Source organism: Argiope bruennichi, chromosome 2 (assembly GCF_947563725.1).
Source record: "Argiope bruennichi chromosome 2, qqArgBrue1.1, whole genome shotgun sequence".
In the NCBI taxonomy this organism is placed as follows: domain Eukaryota; kingdom Metazoa; phylum Arthropoda; class Arachnida; order Araneae; family Araneidae; genus Argiope; species Argiope bruennichi.
The window spans coordinates 92,818,018-92,840,907 of NC_079152.1; the positions used below are offsets into that span (position 1 = coordinate 92,818,018).

At 32.7% G+C, this 22,890-nt stretch overlaps 1 protein-coding gene across 2 annotated transcripts in view; it reads right to left on the minus strand.

Moving 5' to 3' along the window:
- The window catches only part of LOC129959506 (anoctamin-8-like), an 86,834-nt gene that overhangs the window by 34,414 nt on the left and 29,530 nt on the right, over positions 1-22,890 (minus strand). For both annotated transcript variants that reach the window (XM_056072372.1, XM_056072380.1), the window contains exons 6-8: positions 18,141-18,459; positions 15,947-16,053; positions 1,858-2,069 (exon numbers count right to left, since the gene is read on the minus strand). In XM_056072372.1, the coding sequence (XP_055928347.1) occupies positions 1,858-2,069; positions 15,947-16,053; positions 18,141-18,459 (638 nt within the window). The remainder of the gene's footprint in view (positions 1-1,857; positions 2,070-15,946; positions 16,054-18,140; positions 18,460-22,890) is intronic.

The following is a 22,890-nucleotide window of genomic DNA, read 5'->3' on the forward strand; positions in this document are numbered from 1 at the left end:
GCTAAATGGTACATGAGAACGGCAGACCTTAACAAAGCCCTGAACTATAAATCCTTCCACGAAGTATTACATAAACTGTCTGTAAACTTTTTCAACAAAATTGATACCAACGACAATGATGCTGTCAAAAGTATCCCCAAATACCCTCCCAATATTAAAATAAAAAGACCCAGAAATAGCACCATCTCTCAGTAAATTAGAAACACACCCCAACTAACTTGATCCTGTACATCCCACCCGAAATAGACCTGTACCCCATTGGCTATCAACGAACAATAGTTTCCACGCAGCTATAAACCACTCAACCACGAACTAATGCACACTTCCCAGGTTTTGCACACGGCACTAGCTTCTCACACCTCTTCCACACCTGGCTGAACGAGACGTCCCCATTGGTCAAGAGATCTCACCCCCTCCACCACCCATGCTACCACCAGGAGACCGGACGCTGAAGAACATCACTCAGCAGATTGCAGCAGTACAAGGCACATCCGCTGCCAAGTTTACATCCTACCAGGAAGGAGATAGCCCGGCTCCGCCGGGCGGGTGCTCCATAACCCCAAATCTTGTCCCAAATCTTGTGAAAACTAGTCAAATGAATTCTCTTTTTTTGGAGAGTTGGTTTCTAGCGAGTTCTCTTTAAGTACTTTGTGCTGTTCGGGTTAGAATGTTTTGTTGTTTGTGTGTATATTGGTTTTTTTAGGAAGCGAGTAGATTTTTAAGTGCTGTCTTTGTGTGCATTTCTGCTTTGTTTTGCCTCCGGTGAGTCGGGTTTTTTTGTAATAAAGTTTTACAACTTATTTGTCGTGGCTGGTTCGTGAGTGCTTCGAAAAAAATTAGGCAAATAGAAAACTTAACAAATTTATTGCAGATTCGTTCGAGTTACTCTGCTCAGTAACTCCTTCTCCTCCAAGAGCCAACACTCGAATGACATCACTCTTTTCATTACACTCGCACTAGTTGCCTAGCGCCATCTATGAACGTTTATTTCCTAACGCTTCAAAATCCAATCACTACATTATTATTTAATTTATTGGATTCATCACCGCACACCATTAGACCAGTATTATATTAGTATTTTCAAAAATAAAGAGTAGAGGGCAGCCGTTGAAATTAAAAGTTTAAAATTAATGTGTATTGAAAAAACTGGGTAATATATATATAATACCCATTTTTTCCCCAGACAGAAAAAAAACAGTAAAACATATAATTTAGCTTCTTTTTTGCGCTGATTTTTTTTAAATAACTAATTATTTTATTGTTCATAATTTATTTCAATATAAACAGTAAAAGTTTATTTGTTTGTTGATTTTTTTTTCATTCGTTCCGATATTTTTCTCTCTTCAAGTCCCTAGAGCGTTCTTTGATTGACATTAGGGAAATTTAAAACATTCTAACTTTAACCAAGCATAATTAATTTTAACTAAACATTTCTAGAAACTTGAAACAAACTTGTGACATTTATTGAATGAATAATAAAAATTACTCAAAATCCCCTTTAAAGAAATATTGAAGTATTGTAGAATTCTCTCCTTTACATTCAAGAACTTCAAAATGCGGTGGGCATTTTCGATCAGCAATATGTAAAGAATCTTTCAGCTGCAAATGTAATTCTAAGCTCTTATTATCTCAAAAAATACATTTTTATGCAGAAAAAGATGACTAAATGGTATGTTTAGCAATAAAAAACGTCTAGTATAAACGATATCCACTTTTATATAATTATGATTTTTGTGGAAAAGGACGACCGAACAATGGTGTTTTATTTGAGTTTCTTTTATGGAAATAGACACTAAATTTGGAGACAGAGTGCTATTGTTTTTGACAAGAATGATTGTTATTTCGGACAGCACTTACCATAAGCAACAGGACTGAAACAGAAAGCATGTGCTTCATGAGCCTTTTGTGGAAGGGGTAATATAGAATCGAGGAACGAGTGAAACGGTTGAACTCCCGTTTGGTGCCATAGAATTGGGGTCTGTCTGATTCCACTTGATCGAAGTTATCTACGTGCCATTTTCGAGCAAGTGCTATCTGTTTTCTCTTCCAAACTTCCATAAAAATTGTACCTGATAACAGAAAGAATTTAAGGGCACTCATTCGAAATGTGAAAGAAATATTAAGAAAACAGAAGATGACAAAGGAAATATTTGAAGATAAATTTCATTATAGTTGAAATTATCAATCTTTCGAAAATCTTTGGAAGAAAAATATTACAAATTTCTCATGACTTATATTAATAATATATTTAAGTATTTTACAGCCGTAGGCTATGTGTATTCGAAGCCACTTTCTAAATAAACTGGTCGATCTAATTTAACATTCCAAAACATTTTTGACATATTAATAATATATTTTAAATTAATTATTTTTAAGATTAAATTTAAGTAAATGTCTTTGTTTTTATTGATCTATTATGATTCCAGACTGCTCACAATTCGCGTATACAAAATATTATTGAAGCAGACGCTCGGAATTCATAAATACTCTAATAAATAAATAAAATTAATAACCTAAATACTCGAAATAATTTAATAGCACAATGAGATATGCCTTAATCGGCTACTCCAACCCCCCGGGAAGGTACACGGAAAAAATTGAATGACCGGACCGCCACAACAGCAGCACTGGCGGGAACTATGGTTGAGTCCTAAGGGCCATCACTGGCCACGGTACAACCCTTCCCGTGGGAAGAACGTCCCTTCAACATGAGAAATAAAGGAACCTGGTTAATTATATTTGATAAAGCGTTAATATTATCTTAATATTTTCTAATTAGTATTTTTTACAATTATTTATTTGGCAGTGAAGAAGACGGTCTTTTAATTGATCTGCCTGCGGCTTTAAGCAGTTGGCAAGTCGGAAATCCGCCACTGACTCGAATGCATGCAAAAATACTAATGCTGGCAATAATGAATTAACCCTTTAAAGGGCCATTTTTTTCTAGTCATATTATGTTAAAATATTTTTAGGCTTGAAATTAGAATAAGAAAAAGGATTCATTTAGCTTATTAGATAAATTTAATTTTATTAATTAATTAATTTGGTTAATTAATAATTAAGTAACTAATCAAGACCCATCATTTTGTCTGAGATAAAGAGCTGAAGCATCTAAGTTTCTGACTTGCTAAAAAAATTCGTCAGAACTTATGCCAACCTACATAATTTCATACAAAGATTGATTAATTTGGTGGGAAGCATACTTCCTAGAGAGGGTTAATGAGTATTTAGGGAAAAGAGTATTTACTTTTTCTTGAAAATATAATTGATTATTTTTTTATGAAGGCAAGAAAAATTGTAACTTTTCCTCATTCCACTTCCTCCCATTTGTTGTACTTTAGTGTTTTCAGCCTATGGTACACATATCCCAAGGCATATGTAAAATGATTTCGGGGCGAGGGGTAAGCGGAAAAGTTATATTGGTTGCCATTTATGGGTATGTTTATAATTGTACATAATGGAATAGTGTGTGTTACGTGGAGCATGATGGTAGGTTTGGGGGGGGGATGTAGGTAAAAAAAAGTTTGATCGTAAAGCATATATTATGATATAAATAAGAAAGAAACAATCGCTATAAATCACAAGCATTTAACTTGTAGTTACTCTGAAAAGACAACCATTATCTTATCTAAGCAGTTATTTATTAATAACGAAATTTATTAGAAAGACACTTCATTGCGCAGCTTTCATCATTAAGTTTAGAAGACATTCCAGACGAGTCGAGGAATACACAAACAGCGAAAATTTATTCCTGACGAAAAACTAAAATAAAAATAAAAACCACATCCTGGATAGTTAATTTTTCTCAAGCACATACTTTCTGATGAAATGCACGCTTAAAGTTGACTGACTGATAGAAAAGGTGGCACGGTGCCCAACATCACTTCGTACCTCCAAACTTTTTTAAAAAAACTCCTGCGAGTTTTTAAAAAAATTTTAAAAATAAAAAATAAAGATAGTATTAGTGGATAAAAATATACAACTAATTTCAGTGATGTGTATTCACGAGAAAAAATTCGAAAAAATCGGGAGTTATCTCTCATTCACTTTCTCGTAAGTTTTCTCAGTATGGTGTATTTTGTGGTTATCTTCGTTGAATATTGACAAGAATCAAAAAGGCATTTCGGAAACAGATACTGCGGACCAGTGTAGTCTAAAATTTGATACATATCTTTTTTCCGTGTAAGAATATCACTTACCTAATTACATTCATTTAACGTGTGGTTTTGATTTTTCCAATTCACATGAATGGACAAACAGTCTTTTATTCGATATATTTCGCTTAATGTTTAAATATCTTAAATTAAATTAAATTAATTAATTAATTAAATTAAAAATTATTATTAATAATTTTTATGTTAAAAAACAGATATACCACTTCAGTGTAAAAGCCGTACACACAATTTCATTCGTTAGATTGCAGCATTTTTACGTTCTTGATATTGGATTTTTATTTTCTCGGTTATTAGTAATATACATAAAGAAAATATCGTAATAATAATGTTAAAAACCAGGGGGCGTGGTCTCCCCAAAACTTTCTCGCATACTCTCTAACGAAGGTATTAGTCGCGAGAACGCCTAAGAGAGCACTGGCGTATAATTAGTTACGAAATATTAAACTTTGGCGTGAATTTATCAATTTTACTGAATCCATCGTGTCATCCTTGGCGAGTTATTTGGCGATTAATCCTTAACATGCGATTAAAAGCATCCAAAAATCAAATTTGTGTTTCAGACACATTTGAAATAAAAAATTTTGAGACAAATGTGTACTTGTAGTCACAAAATCCCATACTTAGTTTAATATGTTTGGTTTAGTTTAGTTATATTAACATCCCGTTGTAAAGCAACACTAAGGCTATTTTGGGGCAGACCTCGTAAATTTGACCCGCGGTCAGATGACGAGGACGACACCTGAGCTGGCACCCCTCTCTCCACACCATACCACACCAGCGGGAAGACGTTTGGTCTGACGGATATAACGTGCAACAGACCCTTACACGACGGTTTTTCGGTGGAATCGTGTCTCGAACTTGAAACACTACGGCTCACAAGCCGAAACCTTACCACCAGGCCACCGCGGCCTCACCTAGTTTGATATATTTAAGTCATTGCAATTTTGAATTATCGCGATTACATGTTCCTGAAAGCACTGACAGACAGACGGTCAACCCCTTATTGGATTTAGTTCAAAATTTGAGAGGTGTCTACACCACAGATATTAAATCTGTGTACCGGATTGTATTTATATTCGAACATATCCGTGTTAACTTATATTCGAACAGCTAGACAGACGGACTTCCTCTGACCAGATTTTTTTACTCAAATTTGAATTAAATCTCAAACATCTCAAAAAATAGAAATCTCCAAAAATAGAAATCTGTAAATTTGGTTTAAAGGCCGTATACCAAATTTCAACCATCTAGCTCAAAGCGTTTTTGAGTTATCTTTGTCACAGACAGACGGACATTTACCAAAATTGTGAGTTTTGAACTCATTGAGGTCTGAAAAGAGAAGATTAGTCAAAATCTCGAGTTCGAATTTTTTGAGGATTACTATAATTTCTCTATACTACGTATGCCAGGAAGTAAACATGCGTAGTCGAGTTTTTCGTGAATTTACACACGCCATCTTCCCGAGTCCATGAAACATATTTTTGGAACTATGCCTATCCCTCTATCGGCCTGTGAACACGAAAATTCAAAAACACTCTGAGCTAGACGTATGAAATTTAGTATCTAATCTTTGCCACCACATTTAAAATTCGTAAGACTCTATCGAATTCTGAACGAAATCATTTAACAGGAAGTCAATTTGTCTGACTATATGAGTAAAAGTGTGAACAATAACTACAAAACAGAAACGGCTGTATAAAATTTGCTACACAAATTTAGCATCTAAAGTGTAGCTTTCTTCCAAACTTCGAATGAAATCCGCCAAGGGATTGTGCGTCTCTCAGTTTGTACTTCCACACGAATGCTAATAATTAAAAAATGCACTAATTTAGATAAATGAAATTTCATACATAATTTTAGCATTTAAAGCTCAGATTTTTCTCATATTTTGAATGAAATCCGTAAAAGGGTGTTGCCAGTCTGTCGATTGATACATTCTCAAGCATGAAAACGCGGTAACTCAAAGGTGGAACAACTTAGAAAAATGAAAAGTGGCATATGATCTTATTACTACAATTGTAATTTTGTGTCTTAATTTCAATCAGTCGAGACCAAATGTCCTTCTGTTGGTGTGGTGTGAAAGTCTGAAGAGAGGGGTGCCAGCTCAAGTGTCGTCCTCGTCATCTGACCACGGTTCAAATTACGAAATCCGTCCCAAAATAACCCTAGTGTTGCTTTAAAATGGGGCGTTAATATAACTAAACTAAACTAGACGAGAAAATGCTTTCAAAACGCTTCGTTGGTTACCTCACTTTTTCTCTGAAAATAAAAATCTGAGCATTTGTGATATTCAGAGCCTTGTTCCATAAAATTCAACAGTTTAGTACGGAGGGTGAGGGTATATATAATATAAATAGAGAATATCTCTCATACTTCTTTATTAAGGAATATACGAGAATGCTTCAGGGGGGGGGTCACTCCTACTGTTAAGTTATCATGATTAGATGTACAAGAATAGACAGGCCTTCGGTCGACGGATAAGACCTAAAGTTTCATACAATCTACAATTTTTGTGTAATGATTCCATGGCAGATTTCATGTCGGTAGAAAGTTGAGCATTTGAATTATCATGTTCGCAGACACACAAGGAGAGAAAGACATAATTCCAAAAATGTTTTTTTATCCAAATAAAGGAAATTTTAGTCTGATAAAGTCTTTATGATCTCATAATCAAAATCTCCAGTTTGTTTTTTCAGACAATTACAATACTTTTTCTTTGTATAAAAGAAGAAAGGAACTTATTTATATTACATGAATTTCGTCGAAATGATTTTTTTTCAATTGGTTATTTAATGCTACGATTATCTTTAGAATTTCCTTCATGTCTACATTATTTATAAACTCTTTGAGCCAGATTCTGGGGCAAAGTATTGGCAGGTGTCCCTCCCCCTCCACATTCATGATATCTGTAATAAACCTCTCTCCTCATGACATAATCCCCTTAATTACGTATCCGATTCTTTTAATGTTTGATTTCTTGCGTTTATGTTCTATTTATTGGTTACATTCAAATATTACAGAACTATAAATAAAATAAATTGAAATTTTATAATAGCACAAGCTTAAACAGTTTAAAAATAACATTCTTGTATGATTGTATTATTATGATTCAATGTTGATTAAAACAGTATTAATGAGTTTTTAACTTTGCTTTTAGTAATATTCACTATGTTGTTTCTTATTCAGTTTCTTATTTCAGAAATATTTTAGAATTTATTTAATTATATCTTGGAATTTCAATGCTTACAATAATATCCCATTTTATTACAAAAAAAAAATCTATTTTTTTTTTTTCAAAATTATTGCTGAAAGTGGAAGTACTTAAAGATTATATGAGAAAAATTCAAATGAATTGTCTATCTAGTTCTGTATATAAAACAGAAAAGGTGAAAAATCACAACAAAAGATTTCATTAAGGATCAGTAATGAAAGTAATTTGCAAGAAGTAATATTAACTGAATTCACTTAAGCGCAAATGTAGTGTCGTAGTAAGGGGCTCCGACCTTGCTCGCCTATGCTCACCAACACCTAGGAACTGCTAATGCAGTCCCTCTCGGATCGCTTCGCTCGCTCGCCATCTACTATCCCACGTTAGTCAAGTCAACCTTCTAACTCTCCGACCCGCCTAAACCATAGAACTGAATGACCGGACCGCCGCAACAGCAATTGGCGGGAACTGTGGTTGAGTCCTAAGGGCCGCCACCGGCCACGGTACAACCCTCCCCGAAGGAAGTACGTCCCGTCATCGGTGGGGGGAGTCAGATCCCCCACCTATTATTGTACCCTCCAGGGTGGCGAGATCCAACCACCATGCCGGAAGCATCTCATCCTCATTTCGAGGTGCCCCCCCCCGGAGGGTCCCCACGTTAGTCAAGCAATAGATATATTCAGATTCAATTTATTCCAAAATATGATAAAACAATGAAAGAAATAAAAAATGTAAAGAAAAAAGTACACTCGCAAAAATCACCTGCATCAAAGGTCTTTGAAACACAAATAACCTTTCATTTAAATAACTATATACATCCACTAAAGAAACAAATTTAAAAAAAAAATTGTGCTTTTCTCACAATTTACAAATTTGGGAACTATACCACAGAAACAGAATTAAAAAAAAATATTGATATTTACAAACAAAAAAAAAAGTGCTCTTTTTAAAGTTGTTTAAATTTGGAAGCTACACTACAGAAACGGAATAAAAATTTGACATTTACAAAAAAAAAAAAAAAAAAAGATATCTGAAAGTAGTTATATTTAAATTCGTGCATTTGCCACTTGAATTTACTTCTTTTTCCCAGTAACGTGCCTGGCAAAAAGAACAGAGTCCTGACATAGTTCCACAACTGCACCTGTAGTTCGGAAACTTTGCTCGTAAACGTTTAACCCTATCTCGTTCATTACGACTGGATCGTCTTATGAACGATTCTTGAGCATATTCATTCGACCTGTTTCCTCATTTTCGACGATCGATACGGCACGACTTAAACTCATCGTAAAAAATTTCGTCCGTTTTTTGACCGTTAATTTTTTTATTTAAAAATTTTTCAAACCGATACAAAAATAGCGTTTGCTTGAAATCTTATCAAACCGCGTGTTGATGTTCCCGGGCAAGGTCGAAGTGTTGCCAAACGGCGATTAACAAATTTGGCCTGATTTTGATCCACGTAAGCGTTTTATATATATAGATTTTTGAACTAGGTAGCAGGTAGCTGTCTAGAATCGCTAAGCTGAAAAGGGGTCATAAAAAATAAAAATGAATAAGTTTTATGAATGATTAAAATATTAGGAGAATGTTAACACATAATCATAGGTCTTATTCATATATACTTCAATATGTTTAATTAATTATTTATTTATAAATACCGAACGTCTGCTTCAATAATATTGTCTACAAATGTGATTGGCGAGCAGTTTGAAGTCAAAATAGTCAATTAAAGACAAATAAATATTCACAAAGTTAAAGCTAAAAAGTATTAAATCAACAGCATATTAAAAATGTGCTAAAATGTGAAAATAAATTGACTATCTTAATAAAAGAGGCATCACATAATCTATACTGTTTAGAACCGCAAAGTACATAACACACGTCATTGCGCAAATGCCTAAAAACAATATATAAACATTGCGCAAATGAACAATAAGCATTCGAGACTTCTCTTAACTTTTCGACTGCGCAATAAATAGGTGAAGTGACATCCATGTGTCCTGCGTGGCTGGATTTGAAATGTGTCTCTAAGCCCGCGAAAATATTTTCCTCTGCGGTAAAACGTTTTCAATCCCACTTTTAACATCTATAGAACAGTATTTCCTACAATTCTTTCTTTTTATCATACATTGTGAAGAAAATGAAATTCGTTTTATTATCGTAAATGTACAGTTGTACTAAATTAAAAGGTACTACATTGAGAAATTTTTTTCTCTTATTAAGGGAAGGCATTCCGCTTCTCTCTAAGCTTTCCCTGAGGATGGAAATTTTAACAAGGAAAAATTGTTGCGTTAAATTGTAAATAGGTGTAAATATTACACAAAAAATGAATTAAAATAGTGATTTTATATATGAATTAAAAAGCTTTTGAAAGGACTGTAGTTCCGTAGTGCTTGTGTATACCTGCCTCCGGAAATATCCTTTTTAAATACAAATTTTGATAAAAGCAAAGAAAAGCACTTCTATACTAGATAAGCCACTGAGAAAATATAACGGTCTTTAAAAATTTTTGCCGAATTATGAGAATAATGCTATCGACAGAACGATTATAGTAGAGAAAATCATAACTGTAACAGTTTAATGGTACAAATCTTGCATCACCTATTTACCAACACGTCACATTACTTTTATGAATTTTGAGTATCTTCCCATTGAGCAACTGAGTCCAAGGTGAAACATAGATTTCCAATTTTGATGAGAAAACGAAATTTCATTCCTATAATTTGTTATATTTTGCACTGAAAGTTTATACCTTACTCACAAAATTGCTTATTAACGACGATATTAAAATTATTCTGCGAGAAGAAAAGTTTTGAATGACGAAATTGCGAAATGAACATTACAAAACAACTTTACCAATATTCTTTCATAAATTACGATCAAAGCAAAAGAGAAAATTAAAGAAAAAGCGTACAATAAAAAGTTATTATACAGCTATTAATCCTTTGCAGACGAAAAAGTAATTCGATGTTCTATAAAAAGACTCCACCTAATTCATTCGACCCACCTAATACAAAGACTTCTTCATTGTTTCGAAAAATAAATATATATATATATAAAAGTTTTCAGGTGAATTTCCCCAAAAAACTAATCTATATCGTCTTCTTACTCTGTAAATATTTTTAACAATCAAAATAAATACTGTTCGTCAACGGATTCTGAGACGACCACATTTCGACTGGTATTCCCTTTGGCCTTGGATTCCCCTGTTAGAGATGTTTACATTCCCCTAGTAAATGTAAACATCTCCTCTTTTTATCTTTCCTTTCACTCCTATTTTGACGGATTAAACGCATCCTAACGCATGCGCAAAAGCGCGGAGGGTTTTACAATCCGTTGTTGAACAGTAAGTGAAACTTCAAAATGATGCATCATTCTGAATGGTGCCTGAGAGGAGGCATCCGAATGCAAAGGGTTAAGCATAAAATATATAAAATTTTTAGATAAAAGCAATTGAAAGAGAAAAAATATCATTGCAAAGGAGAGTTGTAAATAAATAATCAACAACAATTGTAAAGTATTGTTATTGAAGATGAAGAATTACTGTTGATTTACAAGCAGCATTAAATAATGGTGCCTAATATATGCAATACATTATTTGCTTAACATGCTTAAAAAATGCGTTGCATTAATTACTGTCTCAAGAAACATTGAAAGCATAATCTTCCATTCTCAATGAATAACAAAAATATATGTAGCTTATTTAGTGTAATACCACATCTTTGATTTTATGATGCATCAAATGAGTATCTAAAGTTAAAAAAATTCTCGTTAGGGTTTAGTTAATATGTTTTAAATTAAAATTATTAACATTATTTATTATTTTTATTAACATTATTTTATTATTAATTATTATTTTATTTATTATTAACATTATTTTGAAAAATTACGCTTTAAAGACCGTTTAGAAATTTAACAAAATAAAATTAATGCCCGAAATTATAAATTCAAGATGTGATTCCATCACCAGACAACAACTGAATTCTTCCCACAGAGCAATTGAAATCTTCTCACGAGTTCTCAAACTTCTTCAAAGAAGGGAAGTTGGAATGCCAGTTCGGGTGCCATACACGTCATCTAACCAGGATTCAAAGTATAATGTGATGCTCAAATTATAATGAGCACCATGTGAGCTTAAACTAACGGCCGCGGTGGCCTGGTGGTAAGATCTCGGCTTGTGAGCCGTAGGGCTTCAGGTTCGAAACCCGATTCCACCGAAGAACCGTCGTGTAAGGGGGTCTGTTGCACGTTAAATTCGTCATGCCAAACGTTCTCCCGCTGGTGTGGTGTGGTGTGGAGAGGGGGGTGCCAGCTCAGGTGTTGTCCTCGTCATCTGACCGCGGTTCAAAATTACGAGGTCCGTCCCAAAATAGCCCTAGTGTTGCTTTACAACGGTACGTTAATATAACTGAACTGAACTGAAAGTGAGCTTAAACTAAATCAGTAATTTGTCATATACAAATTATTAATCTTCTTTGGTTCTAAATTTTCTCTTAAAATGTTGCACATGTGTTTTGGCAAGAATATAAAATATTTCCTTCTTTTATTAAAGATTTTTTCCCGAAAGAAAAAAATAAGTTGAATTTGAACGTGAACTAATGTTTTCTTTCTTTCATCGTTAAATTATTATTTTGAAGCAAACAAACAAGAAAAAAAAATGCATAGTCAACAGATATGCATTGACATAAAAAAGAAATAAAAAAAATAGTGGCTGTAAAGTTTAAAGAACGTTATCTAGCACAGGAATACCTATAAACTATTTTATTTTCAGAATCTTGAGACGCTAATTTTTAGGAAAAATTAATATCGATCAAAAAAATTGCATATATCATTGAAATTTATATCATTGTAAAGGTAAAATTTTAAATTTTAAGATAGTGTAAAACTTATTTTCTGGGATAATTTTTTCCGAAGTTATTATAGAAAACAGTACTAATTTTAGTTATTCCTCATATTTATAAATTATAACGTTGCCTGTTTCGGACAACAACTACAAACAAAATCTCAATTTTTGTTTTTCTTTAACATGATAATGTTATAAAAAGTTGTGAATGCGTATAGGTGCCCCAATGCAAATTTTAGGGAGCGCCATTTATTAAAATATTTGCGCGTTTATATCATCTTTAACCTAATCGAGACGGTGCATTTTTTTATTGGTGCGTTTAACCATTCGAGACGGATTTCACACATGGTATTATGCAATCCGTTTGAAATAAGTTAAAATAAAATATAGCGAAAGGATGAAAAAAAAACTTGCTCTGGGCGCTATTTAACCTTGTTAAACCGCTGATGATGACCGAGGGCGAAATAATCATATTATATTCTGAGTGCCTCGTACTTTCGTTACGCCACAGGATTTCAAGCTGATATAATTTTAGTAAATTGCGTGATATAAAAAATCTTTAAGCATGAAATTCAACGGCTTATGCAGCCAAGTCAGACAAAGACAAGATTGAAGAAGAAAGCTTTAAAAAATATCATGCTTCGATGTTCCGACCGAGAGGATCAAAATTTAAATAGATTTTCTTTAATAAAAAATGTGGAAAATTTTCATAATCATTGGCTGTTGAAAAATATAAATGAACATAAGACCTGAAAATATTTATCCTACATTTCATATTTTAGTGAAAATCCAAGTATGTCGACAATTTTAGTATTCCGTAATTCGTAGGACAACTTACTGAGCAAGATATAAAAGGAATGAGAAGGTTAATAAAATTAATTAGCTAGCACTAAAGTGATCAGAAGTGCTAGATTAACCGGGACAGTGCAAAATCCTGATTGCTTGTCAAGGATTGGAAGAGTACGCTGGATTAGTCCAGAATATATCATAAAAATAGTTCATATAAAAATATTCAGTAGATTTCAGGCTTTGAATATCAGATATATACAAACAAAAACAAAAAAATTACATTTCGAATTTAGTTATGCATGCAAACTGATCGGAGCAGCCAGGACAGTCCAATTTTTTTGATTCTATGTCCTGGATTCCAAAGGTGTTTTGGAATTGATTAACTACTTCTTATTGACCTTGTTTAGTTATCAGTAGGAGGTCGCGGTAGCCTGCTGGTAAGATCTGAACCTGGGAGCACGGAGAGCTTCAGGTTCGAGACCAGATTCCACCGAACAACCGTCATGGAAGCAGGCCTGGTGTACGCTAAATCCATCTGGGCGAAATGTGCACTCCTGGTGTGGTGTGGAGTGGAAGTATGGTGAGGGGGGATGCTACCTTAGGTGCCGTCCTCGTCATTTGACTACAGCTCAAAATTGTAAGGTCCGTCCCAAAATAGCCCTAGTGTTGCTTTAAAACGGGACGTTAATATAACTAAACTAAACTTAGTTACCAATAAACAGCTCATATTTAAGAAAAGATAAATTAAATGTTCTAGGTAGATTCAGATGAAATTTCATTCTATACATTATTATCTAACTAATACTGTCACCCTTATAAGTTCAATATGGATAATTCAGATAGAAGAAAGAATAGCAAAATACAGTAAAAGCCGGTTCATACATTTCTCATTTATACGTACGTCGCTTATACTTATATGTCATCTCGTCATAATCCCGATTCAGTCGTTAACTAATGTAATAGTTAAATACTTCGTTTACAAGTTGTATAGGAAGCAGAATTTCGTTTGCGAATCGGTATTTCCCCGATTTATAAGATAACTTTCAAGTTAGTGAACTGTGATACCGATATCATGACTTTCGAATTATTCAAAATTGATGAAATAACAAATGAAAAATTGCCTACTGATAATTAAGAAGAACGTGAAAAATTATTCTGCTTTTATTTTAAAGACATAATGGATTCTATAAAACGTATTTTATTAGTCAAGAGAAATATCCAAAAGTCATCTGAGAAATATTCAATGAATTTAATTTATTGCATAATGTTATACTTAATAATATATAACCAATACACCAAAAGGCATTTTTTTTGATTAAATGTTTACCTGCATAAATCGTATAAAATAAGAAATATATAATTAGTATTCAAGATAGGTTATTAAGTCGTCATTTTTCCTACTTTTATGAAAGATATTTAAAAGTTAAAATTTAATAATTATTTTTTATATTTAAAATATGTAACCGGACAACTTTTCCAGCTTGCCACCTAGCGGCCGCTTGATAAAACTTGTCTGTGCTCTGGAGTCATAGATTTAAGCGTGATGTTTACCCCCGAGAATTGTACTTTTTCTTAAATGTTTGTATTAATTGTTTGTCCTATTATTGTTTTTCGTGTGTTATGTCCTTTAATGTTTCATTAAAAAGATTTAAATCATTTAAGCTTCTTTCCTTACGAGTTTTGATTTTCCCTATCAGAAAGAGTTTTTGGCGCCCAACGGTAACTAGTTTTGTTTAAGGTTACAAGTGGTATTATCTCAGCAATATTTAACTAGTACTGTTCTAGCTGTAGCTTAAAAATTTAAAGTTATTCCTTTTACATGAATTTGCATTGAATTAATATTACATTTCATTTATTACAAATTTAACGTTATTCAAATAACATAAAATACGTAATAATTAATTATTTATTAAATTTTCTATTATATGTAAATTTATTCATTTATACTTAATTTTATAAATTTATTTATTAATTTATAAAGACGTAAAAATGATGTTATTATAGAGAGCAGCAGTGGACTGATGGTGCGGTTTTCGTTTCGAGACTGGAGATTTTCAGGTTCGAAACCTATTTTGTAGACAAAAGATTCACTCTCCGGAGTGGTTCAGAACTCTGAGAGGAAGGTATCGTCCCAGGTGGTGTCCTATTTACCCGACCACGACTCAAGTTTAGCTATATTAATGTCCCGTTTTAAAGCAATACAAGGGCTATTTTGAGACAGACCTCGTAATTTTGAACCGGTGTCGGATGACAAGGACGACACCTGAGCTGGCACCCCTTTCCAAACTTCCACATCGCACCAGTGGGTGGTGCACCAGACCCGTTTACACAACTGTTCTTCGGTGGAATCGTGTCTCGAGCTTGAAACCCTCCGATTCAAAAGCCGAGACTTTACCACCAGACTACCGCGGCCCGGCCACGGTTCAAACTTACAAGGTTGGTATTAAAACAGCCCTTTTATTGCTTCGAAACGGGATTATAATTAAGCTTTAACGCATCTTGTTTATGTATTTTTTCATACTTTCTCTTTTTCTTCGCTTGATTTTTAAATAGTTTACAATTTAATTATTTCGTTATTTTTATTTTATATATAATATTTTCCATCGCTTTTGAATTTTGTTACATCCTCTGTAATACTCTCTTTAACTAGCTCCTCGAATTGAAGTTAGAAAATATAATCAGTTAAACTAACATAAATTTTCTCATGAAATATGGATGGAATTCTTTTTTATCTATATCAGATTAGAAAAACCACTGAACCTCTGCATATCGTTTCTTTCAACTCTTCATAATTCCGCAGGCAACGAGACATAGTGGCGAAAGGTAGAAGCTCAAAAAATGCAAAATAAACAAAAGGTGGACTGCTGCAGGTATCTCCTCATCTACATGCATCATGCAATGCAGCGCATGCGTAAACAGAATCATTTATCCTACCCCACAAACATATGATTGCGGCGAATGCGGGTGTAAGATCGTTATCACTGGATGATTTTACTATCTCAATCAAGCGCTTGAGTCCTCTATCTTCAGACTCAGCCAGTCTGGAAGAAAAGATTAAAGTCTCACAAACACACACAAAAAAGCACAGAATTGCTAAATCTTTAAGTGCATACAGGGACAAAAATGTTAATGATTAAGCTCCCATCAAATCACAGAAAAAGAATATTTTGAAATTATACCGAATATCACGATGTTAGATCTGCAAAATAAATAAATGAATAACAGAAATAAAATAACAATAAAAAATAATTTTAATTAATACAGATAAAACTTAAAATTGAATAAAAATAGTGGTAATTGAAATAAAATAAAATAAAACAAATAAATATAGTAATAAAAATAAATAAGTAAATATGAAAATAACAATAAAAATATGAATAACTCAAATCAATAAAAAATTAAATTAATTAATGGAAAGAATAAAAGCAATACAATATATTATTAATAATAATTAAAATAATTATAACTATGAAAATAACAATAAAATTATAGAAAAAATATTAATAAAAAAGTGAAATATATGATCGGAAATTTGAAGTTATCATGTGAGAACATTATTATTTTTTAAATCATTATTTGTCTTAATTAATTTAAGTCATTAACCAGTTTAAACCGGTTTGAAACAATCACGAGACTTCTCTATCGGTTTCTATCCCCCCCCCCTCTCTCAGTATATATAATTTTTTTAAACTTTCATTTTCAATTTTTCTAGCTGGCAAACGAAGTTTTGTAGCTCGACCGATTTTGAGATGAAATAACAGCTATGATGTCATAGTTCTAAGTCAACCTTTTAAAAACGCATCTGCTGTCTAAGAAGCATACGTAATAATATAGCAATACTTGTAAAAGCAGGTCAAACATTTAAAAACGCATCTGCTTTCAAAGAAGCATACATAATAATATGGCAATACTGGTAAAAGTAGGTTAAAAAAATAGATGCGATTAAAAGATGATGATGAAAATTGCCATTTATGCTTTATTTATTGCCTACGCGATTTCTAGCTTCAAAATTCCCTAACCAAAACAACATCATGTTCTCACATGATAATAAAAATAAAAATTTAAAATATACGCTTTCAAGAAAAGTTTTAAATTTTATCTTTTAGGAAATATAGTAGAAAAATGCGTTATTCACTTCTCTTCATTATCATTTCTTTGGTGATTCTATTAAAACAAAATATTTTATACAATTGGAATCCAAATTCTTCAAAAAAAATTTTTTTTGAAAAATATTCAAGAATAACTTAATTTTTTTAAATATACATTTTTAATTTAAGATAGGTTTATATTTGTATAAGAGTTAAAATATCACATTAATATTTTTGACAACATATCATAAACTGAAAGTAAATGCTTAAAAACTTTAATAGGAACATTTAAAGCAACAGTTTTAGTGATGCATATACGATTAAAAATTTATTTTTGGAAGTTATAATTTTCCAAAATATTTGAATTTTAGGAAAATGGGAAGAAAGAAATATATGAAAATAATCAACCAATTTCTTTACTAAAGATATTAAAATAGTAAAAAAAAAAAAACTTTAATGTTAACTTAAGATAATGTTAAATAAGTAGTGTTAATTTTAAACTTTAAGTAAATGTTATCAGTTCACAGATAATAACAGATACATAATAAATGGAATTGCACATCTGTCATCTAGTGTATAAACGCACGTAGCTTGACGTTCTATTGGGATAGCATTACTTTATCTTGCCGTGTTTCCTATTGCATAATTAAAACGAAGTAGTGTACATAATGTGTTTAAATGACCCTGAAATAATATCAGTTTATAATTATGGGATGTATGACAAACTTTAATGGGAGGAATCCTTTGGATATCGTATTAGAGAAAAAAATGAATTGATACCCAGAAAAGGCTAAGATAACGTGAAATACATGTGGTCTGTAGCATCGTATGTCATTGAGACATCTGAAGCGTCGTCCTAAGATTTGAATTTATAACAATCTTCCTTCACTATTAAAATGGGATGCATTCAGATCCTAAACTCATTTTGGAAATAATCATTTAAGCAAAATGAACAGCTTCGAAAATGTTAAATAACAAAAGAAGAAACCACTTCAGAACAAGGAAACATCATCAAAAATTGTACATCAAATCAAGAATACCTGTCACACACTCCATAAATGAAAATGCCAAGTCCTAATATAGCTGGTATCCAAAGCGATGTCATAAGAGTGGATACCCAAGCAAAATAGAAAGCTATTTTTTCGCCGAAATAATTCCTTATGTCATGAATGGGCGAATTTCTGCACAAACGTCCCCACTTCTTGCTCAACACTCGTCTGAGGTCCACTTCTGGCAAGGCATCATCGAGTCCTTGATTTCGCCCTGGAAGTTCGACCAGACTCACTGGTTCTAGAGTTGAAGGATCATGCAGGCAGAATCCGTCTTTGAAAGCCCCAACCATTATTAAGTATGTCAGACCTGAAGATATAGTAAAACATTTCAGTAAATAATTGTAATATGCATCTATATACTTTAATATTTAAATATTAACTCATAAACATTGTTTCTTAATTATTCAAAATAGCTGTCAATAATATTAAAAAAAACTGATGTCTCATATATTTTGAAATATGGAAAATACAATCTAAGCATTTACATATTATACAGGGCCGGGATAGCCTGATTGGCAGAGCGGTTGAATTCGCGTCCCTTAGGTTGCGAGTTCGATCCCCGACGGCCGAAGATTCCCCGCGTTCTTGGTGGCTGACGCGCGTTAAATCTGTCGTGGTCACGAAGTCCTCCATGTCGAGAGTAATACCACTGGGGGTACTGGATCAGGGGTGATCGTTCTGTGATTCAGGTCTAAATTACGATCTTTGGTTGAGTAAATGAAGTCCGCCCCGTAAAAAGGGTTGTGACGTGTGTGTAGCTAAGTCGTTCTCTTGGCCCTACTATAGAAACAAGAGGTGGCCCTTAAGGTGGCTCCACACGAAGCCAACTATTGCGTGCAATAGAAGATCACGCCTACTTCAGGAAAATCACGTGACTGCAACAGGACAATGGCAAATGGTTGTCCCGTGGGGACAGCTATTAGCCATTGTCCCATCGACGTTGTCTCAACTGTTCACACGGAGACAATACAGGGACAATAGCAGAGAGACAACAATTGCGCGCAACTGTTATCCTCGTGTGAATCCACCTTCAGGTTTAAATCGGCTGTCTTCGAACAGCTGACTTGTCCATGGCAAGTGCCATAAGAAACAACAACATATTATATGATATTTAAACATTACAAAAAAGTAACATTTTATTTTTAAAGAGTGTGAAAATTGTTCGTTTTTCTCATTTCGAATTTCAGTTTGTAGAAATTTAATTTTTAGCATACTCTCCCACATCTTAATGATTATAGTGAAAACGTTAGTCACATTTATTGCTACCATCAAGACAAAGAATTAACATGGAGAGACGTTTACAGTACTTGTTGAGAAGTCCCAAGTAGATATCGCCGTTTGGTTAAGAGTATGGAATAGTTGTGTTTACTTATGAAACTAATTAGAGGCTAAAGATACCATTATCAGGAAGACAATCTAATATAATCGAAGAATTATGGCATCTGTAGATAATAAATACGCAATACTAATTGCTCGATGTAATATAGAGGAAATGGCTGGAAAAGTTTCTGCAGTCAACAGGATGCCCAACGAAAAAGGACCTTTAAGTCAGGCCAGTCATTCATAGTATCTTTCCCATTAAAACATTGGAAAACAGAATCTTTTATTTTTTTGCATTAAGAAATGACAATCATGGATGCAATAAAACTGGGGTCATTTCCTTATTAATGATGGATTAAGATTAGGTACATCGAATGGTTCTCGGCGATCTTTATTTGTATATCTCAATACAGTAGGATATATTACTTTTATGGAAGTCGAGCCCTTGAGTGTGGAAGAATTGTATTAGATGTATTATGCCTCTGAATATGTTTGCATTTGAGTTTTGCGACAATAAAGTGAGGTTCTCGAATTTAAAGTGACGCTTTTCATGGGAAATGTTGATGACAATTTTATTTTCATGTATGATAACGAGACGTCACAGAGAGCTCTGATAATGGATAATTTTTTTTAGGAGAAAAGAGATATTCTTCCAATGATGTGATAATTGGAATGACGCAAATCTCTCTTAGGATCTACAGGATTTTAAATCTGGCGGATGAAGGAACAGAAATATTTTTCCAGCAAGATTTGATCTACAACTTTATTTCCAGTATGAAGACCTACTATAAGACTTTTAAAATACACTTTTTATTAATTGATGATGAAAATACCAGCTATCAAAATTCAGCCAATTTTAGCTTTATTTGAATATTGGAAATATTTTTGTATCTTTTTATTATGATTTTATTATTAGATTATTGAGCATACATGTATAGAAAAATTTATAGCAATTAATCTCTTATTATTCCATATATCGCATGCTTCATATTTCAAACATAATTTTTGTACACCAGCGTGTAAATGTTGTTTTAATATCTTTCTTTGAGCTTCATATTTCAAACATAATTTTTGTACACCAGCGTGTAAATGTTGTTTTAATATCTTTCTTTGAATTTAAATATTCGTTATTTTCTTTTATTAATTATCTTCAATTTATTAGAAACATCATAACTCTTAATAAAAAAAATACTGTAATCACCTGTTACATCAAGAAAATCTTTGCGGCGAAAATAAAAAAAACAAGACTTGGTACTGAAATGAAGGTTGAAACGTATCTGGAGACTAATATATACTTAGAGATTTCTTGTCAGATTTAATAACATATGAAACGACCACCTATTTCAATACCAAATTATTATTTCGAATACAAATACACCTAAAAACAGCTACTTCGACCCACCCGAAAGCACAAGGATTAATCTGAACAAGAGGACGTCTTAATAGCATAGCGGGAACTAGGGATTGTAATACCGGTATACCGGGATACCGAATACCGGTATTTTGAGCTATTTGTACAATTTTGTAACACCGGTGTTCACAAGTTCAAATACCGGTTTTTAGGTATTTACTAGAAATTTTCAAAATTGTCTCCACTATATGTTCAAGGATCTCCAACATAGCAAAATAGTATTCGTTTTTGTTTTTATGTCTCCCTAACGGGTGAAATTAATTAGCTAATTAATGGCTTAATTAATTGTTTAAATCTAAATTAGCAAAACATTCACTAACCTTGAAAGATATTGTATACATAAAGACTGATGAAGCAACAGTTATGAAATTAATTGGAAAGTTGATTGGTGCAAATCAGCAATTGTGCCATGCTCATGGAATTGAATTAGGAGTAATTGAATATTATACCAAAAAAATAAAGGAATCTAAATACTGGGGATATAGAAACTTCGGATTCCGACTTTGATGAGAGTGAGAGTGATATTGACAATGAAGATAACGACAATGTAATTGTTGAAGACGATATTGCTAATGAGGATGAAATATTAACCCATCGAGAATTGCTTCCTATAATTTATAAAGTTCGAAAAATTATTAAGATATTTAAACGTCCCTCTACAAAAAATGCCATATTACAAAAACATATACTAACTGAAAATAAAATAGAATATCTGTTAATATTAGATTCTAAACACGTTGGAACAGTTTACTCCTAATGATGGAACGATTTTTGAAACTGAGAAATCCAATCCAAAAAGCAATAATCGACTTAAACCTTGAAATTAATTTTTCAGATAGTGAATTCGACTTAATATCCAGAATTGTATCAGCTCTACTTCCAATAAAACTGACTACAATACAATTGAGAGATTCTAATTTATTAACAGCTAATGCAACAAAAAATTTCATGCTGCAGTCACTGAAAGAACAGCACACATTACTATCTGAAGAATTATATATTACATTGAAAAATCGCACAGAAGAAAGGCATACCGAAATAGAAAATGCTTTATGGTATTTACATAATTATAATGATTTTAAAAATGAAAATGGGAAATAAGAAAAGAAAATAACCAATTCAAATCTGATTAAGTTTATAGTAAATTTTCTTAAATTTTTTTACCCTCAAACCTATCCACATTCAGAAGAGTTCAGTTCAGTTATCGAAGATTATGATGATACTAATGTCGATATTGAAAAGGAATTGTCTCTTGAACAAAAATTAGAATTAGCGATAAATAAAAAAATTCAATGAACCAAAATACAGTACAGAAATCAGCTATATCCAAAACCATCCGACGGGAAATCGATTTATTTGAAGATGAGGGATTTAGAGGTTAATACTTGGAAAAAGTATATCGCGCATTGCTAACAGTACCACCAACTAACATTGATGCCGAAAGAGCGTTTTCGACAGCTGGTAATTTTTGCACAGAATTACTTTTCAGGCTTAATGACAGTACAATTGATGCATTATGTTTTTTAAGATCACTTTTCAAAAATTTGTAATAGTACCACAGACTGAATAATGATATTTACACTTTTTTGGGATTTCAATAAATATGTCCCTTTACGTTTTTGTGATTCTTTATATACTGTTATAATTTATAGGTTGCAAATTATTTTTTTGTGATATTTACACTCTCTATTAAAACCGGTAAATAAAATGAAGAAACACCTGTGTTTTCTTTCTTTTTCTAAAATTTCTAATACCGGTAATTAAGATCTAAAAAATACCGAATACCGGTATTGAAATTTTCGTCCGATATTGCAATCCCTAGTAGGAACTAAAGCTGAGTCCTGAAGACCATCACTAGCCACAGTGAAACCTCTCACTTCTACCTCTCACTCACGTCCCATCATCAGTTGGGGTTAGCTGATCTCACACCATTTCTGTACCTACTAGGGTGGTAAGAACCAACCACCACACCGGAAGCTTCATATTTCCATGTCTGAAGTGCCCCTC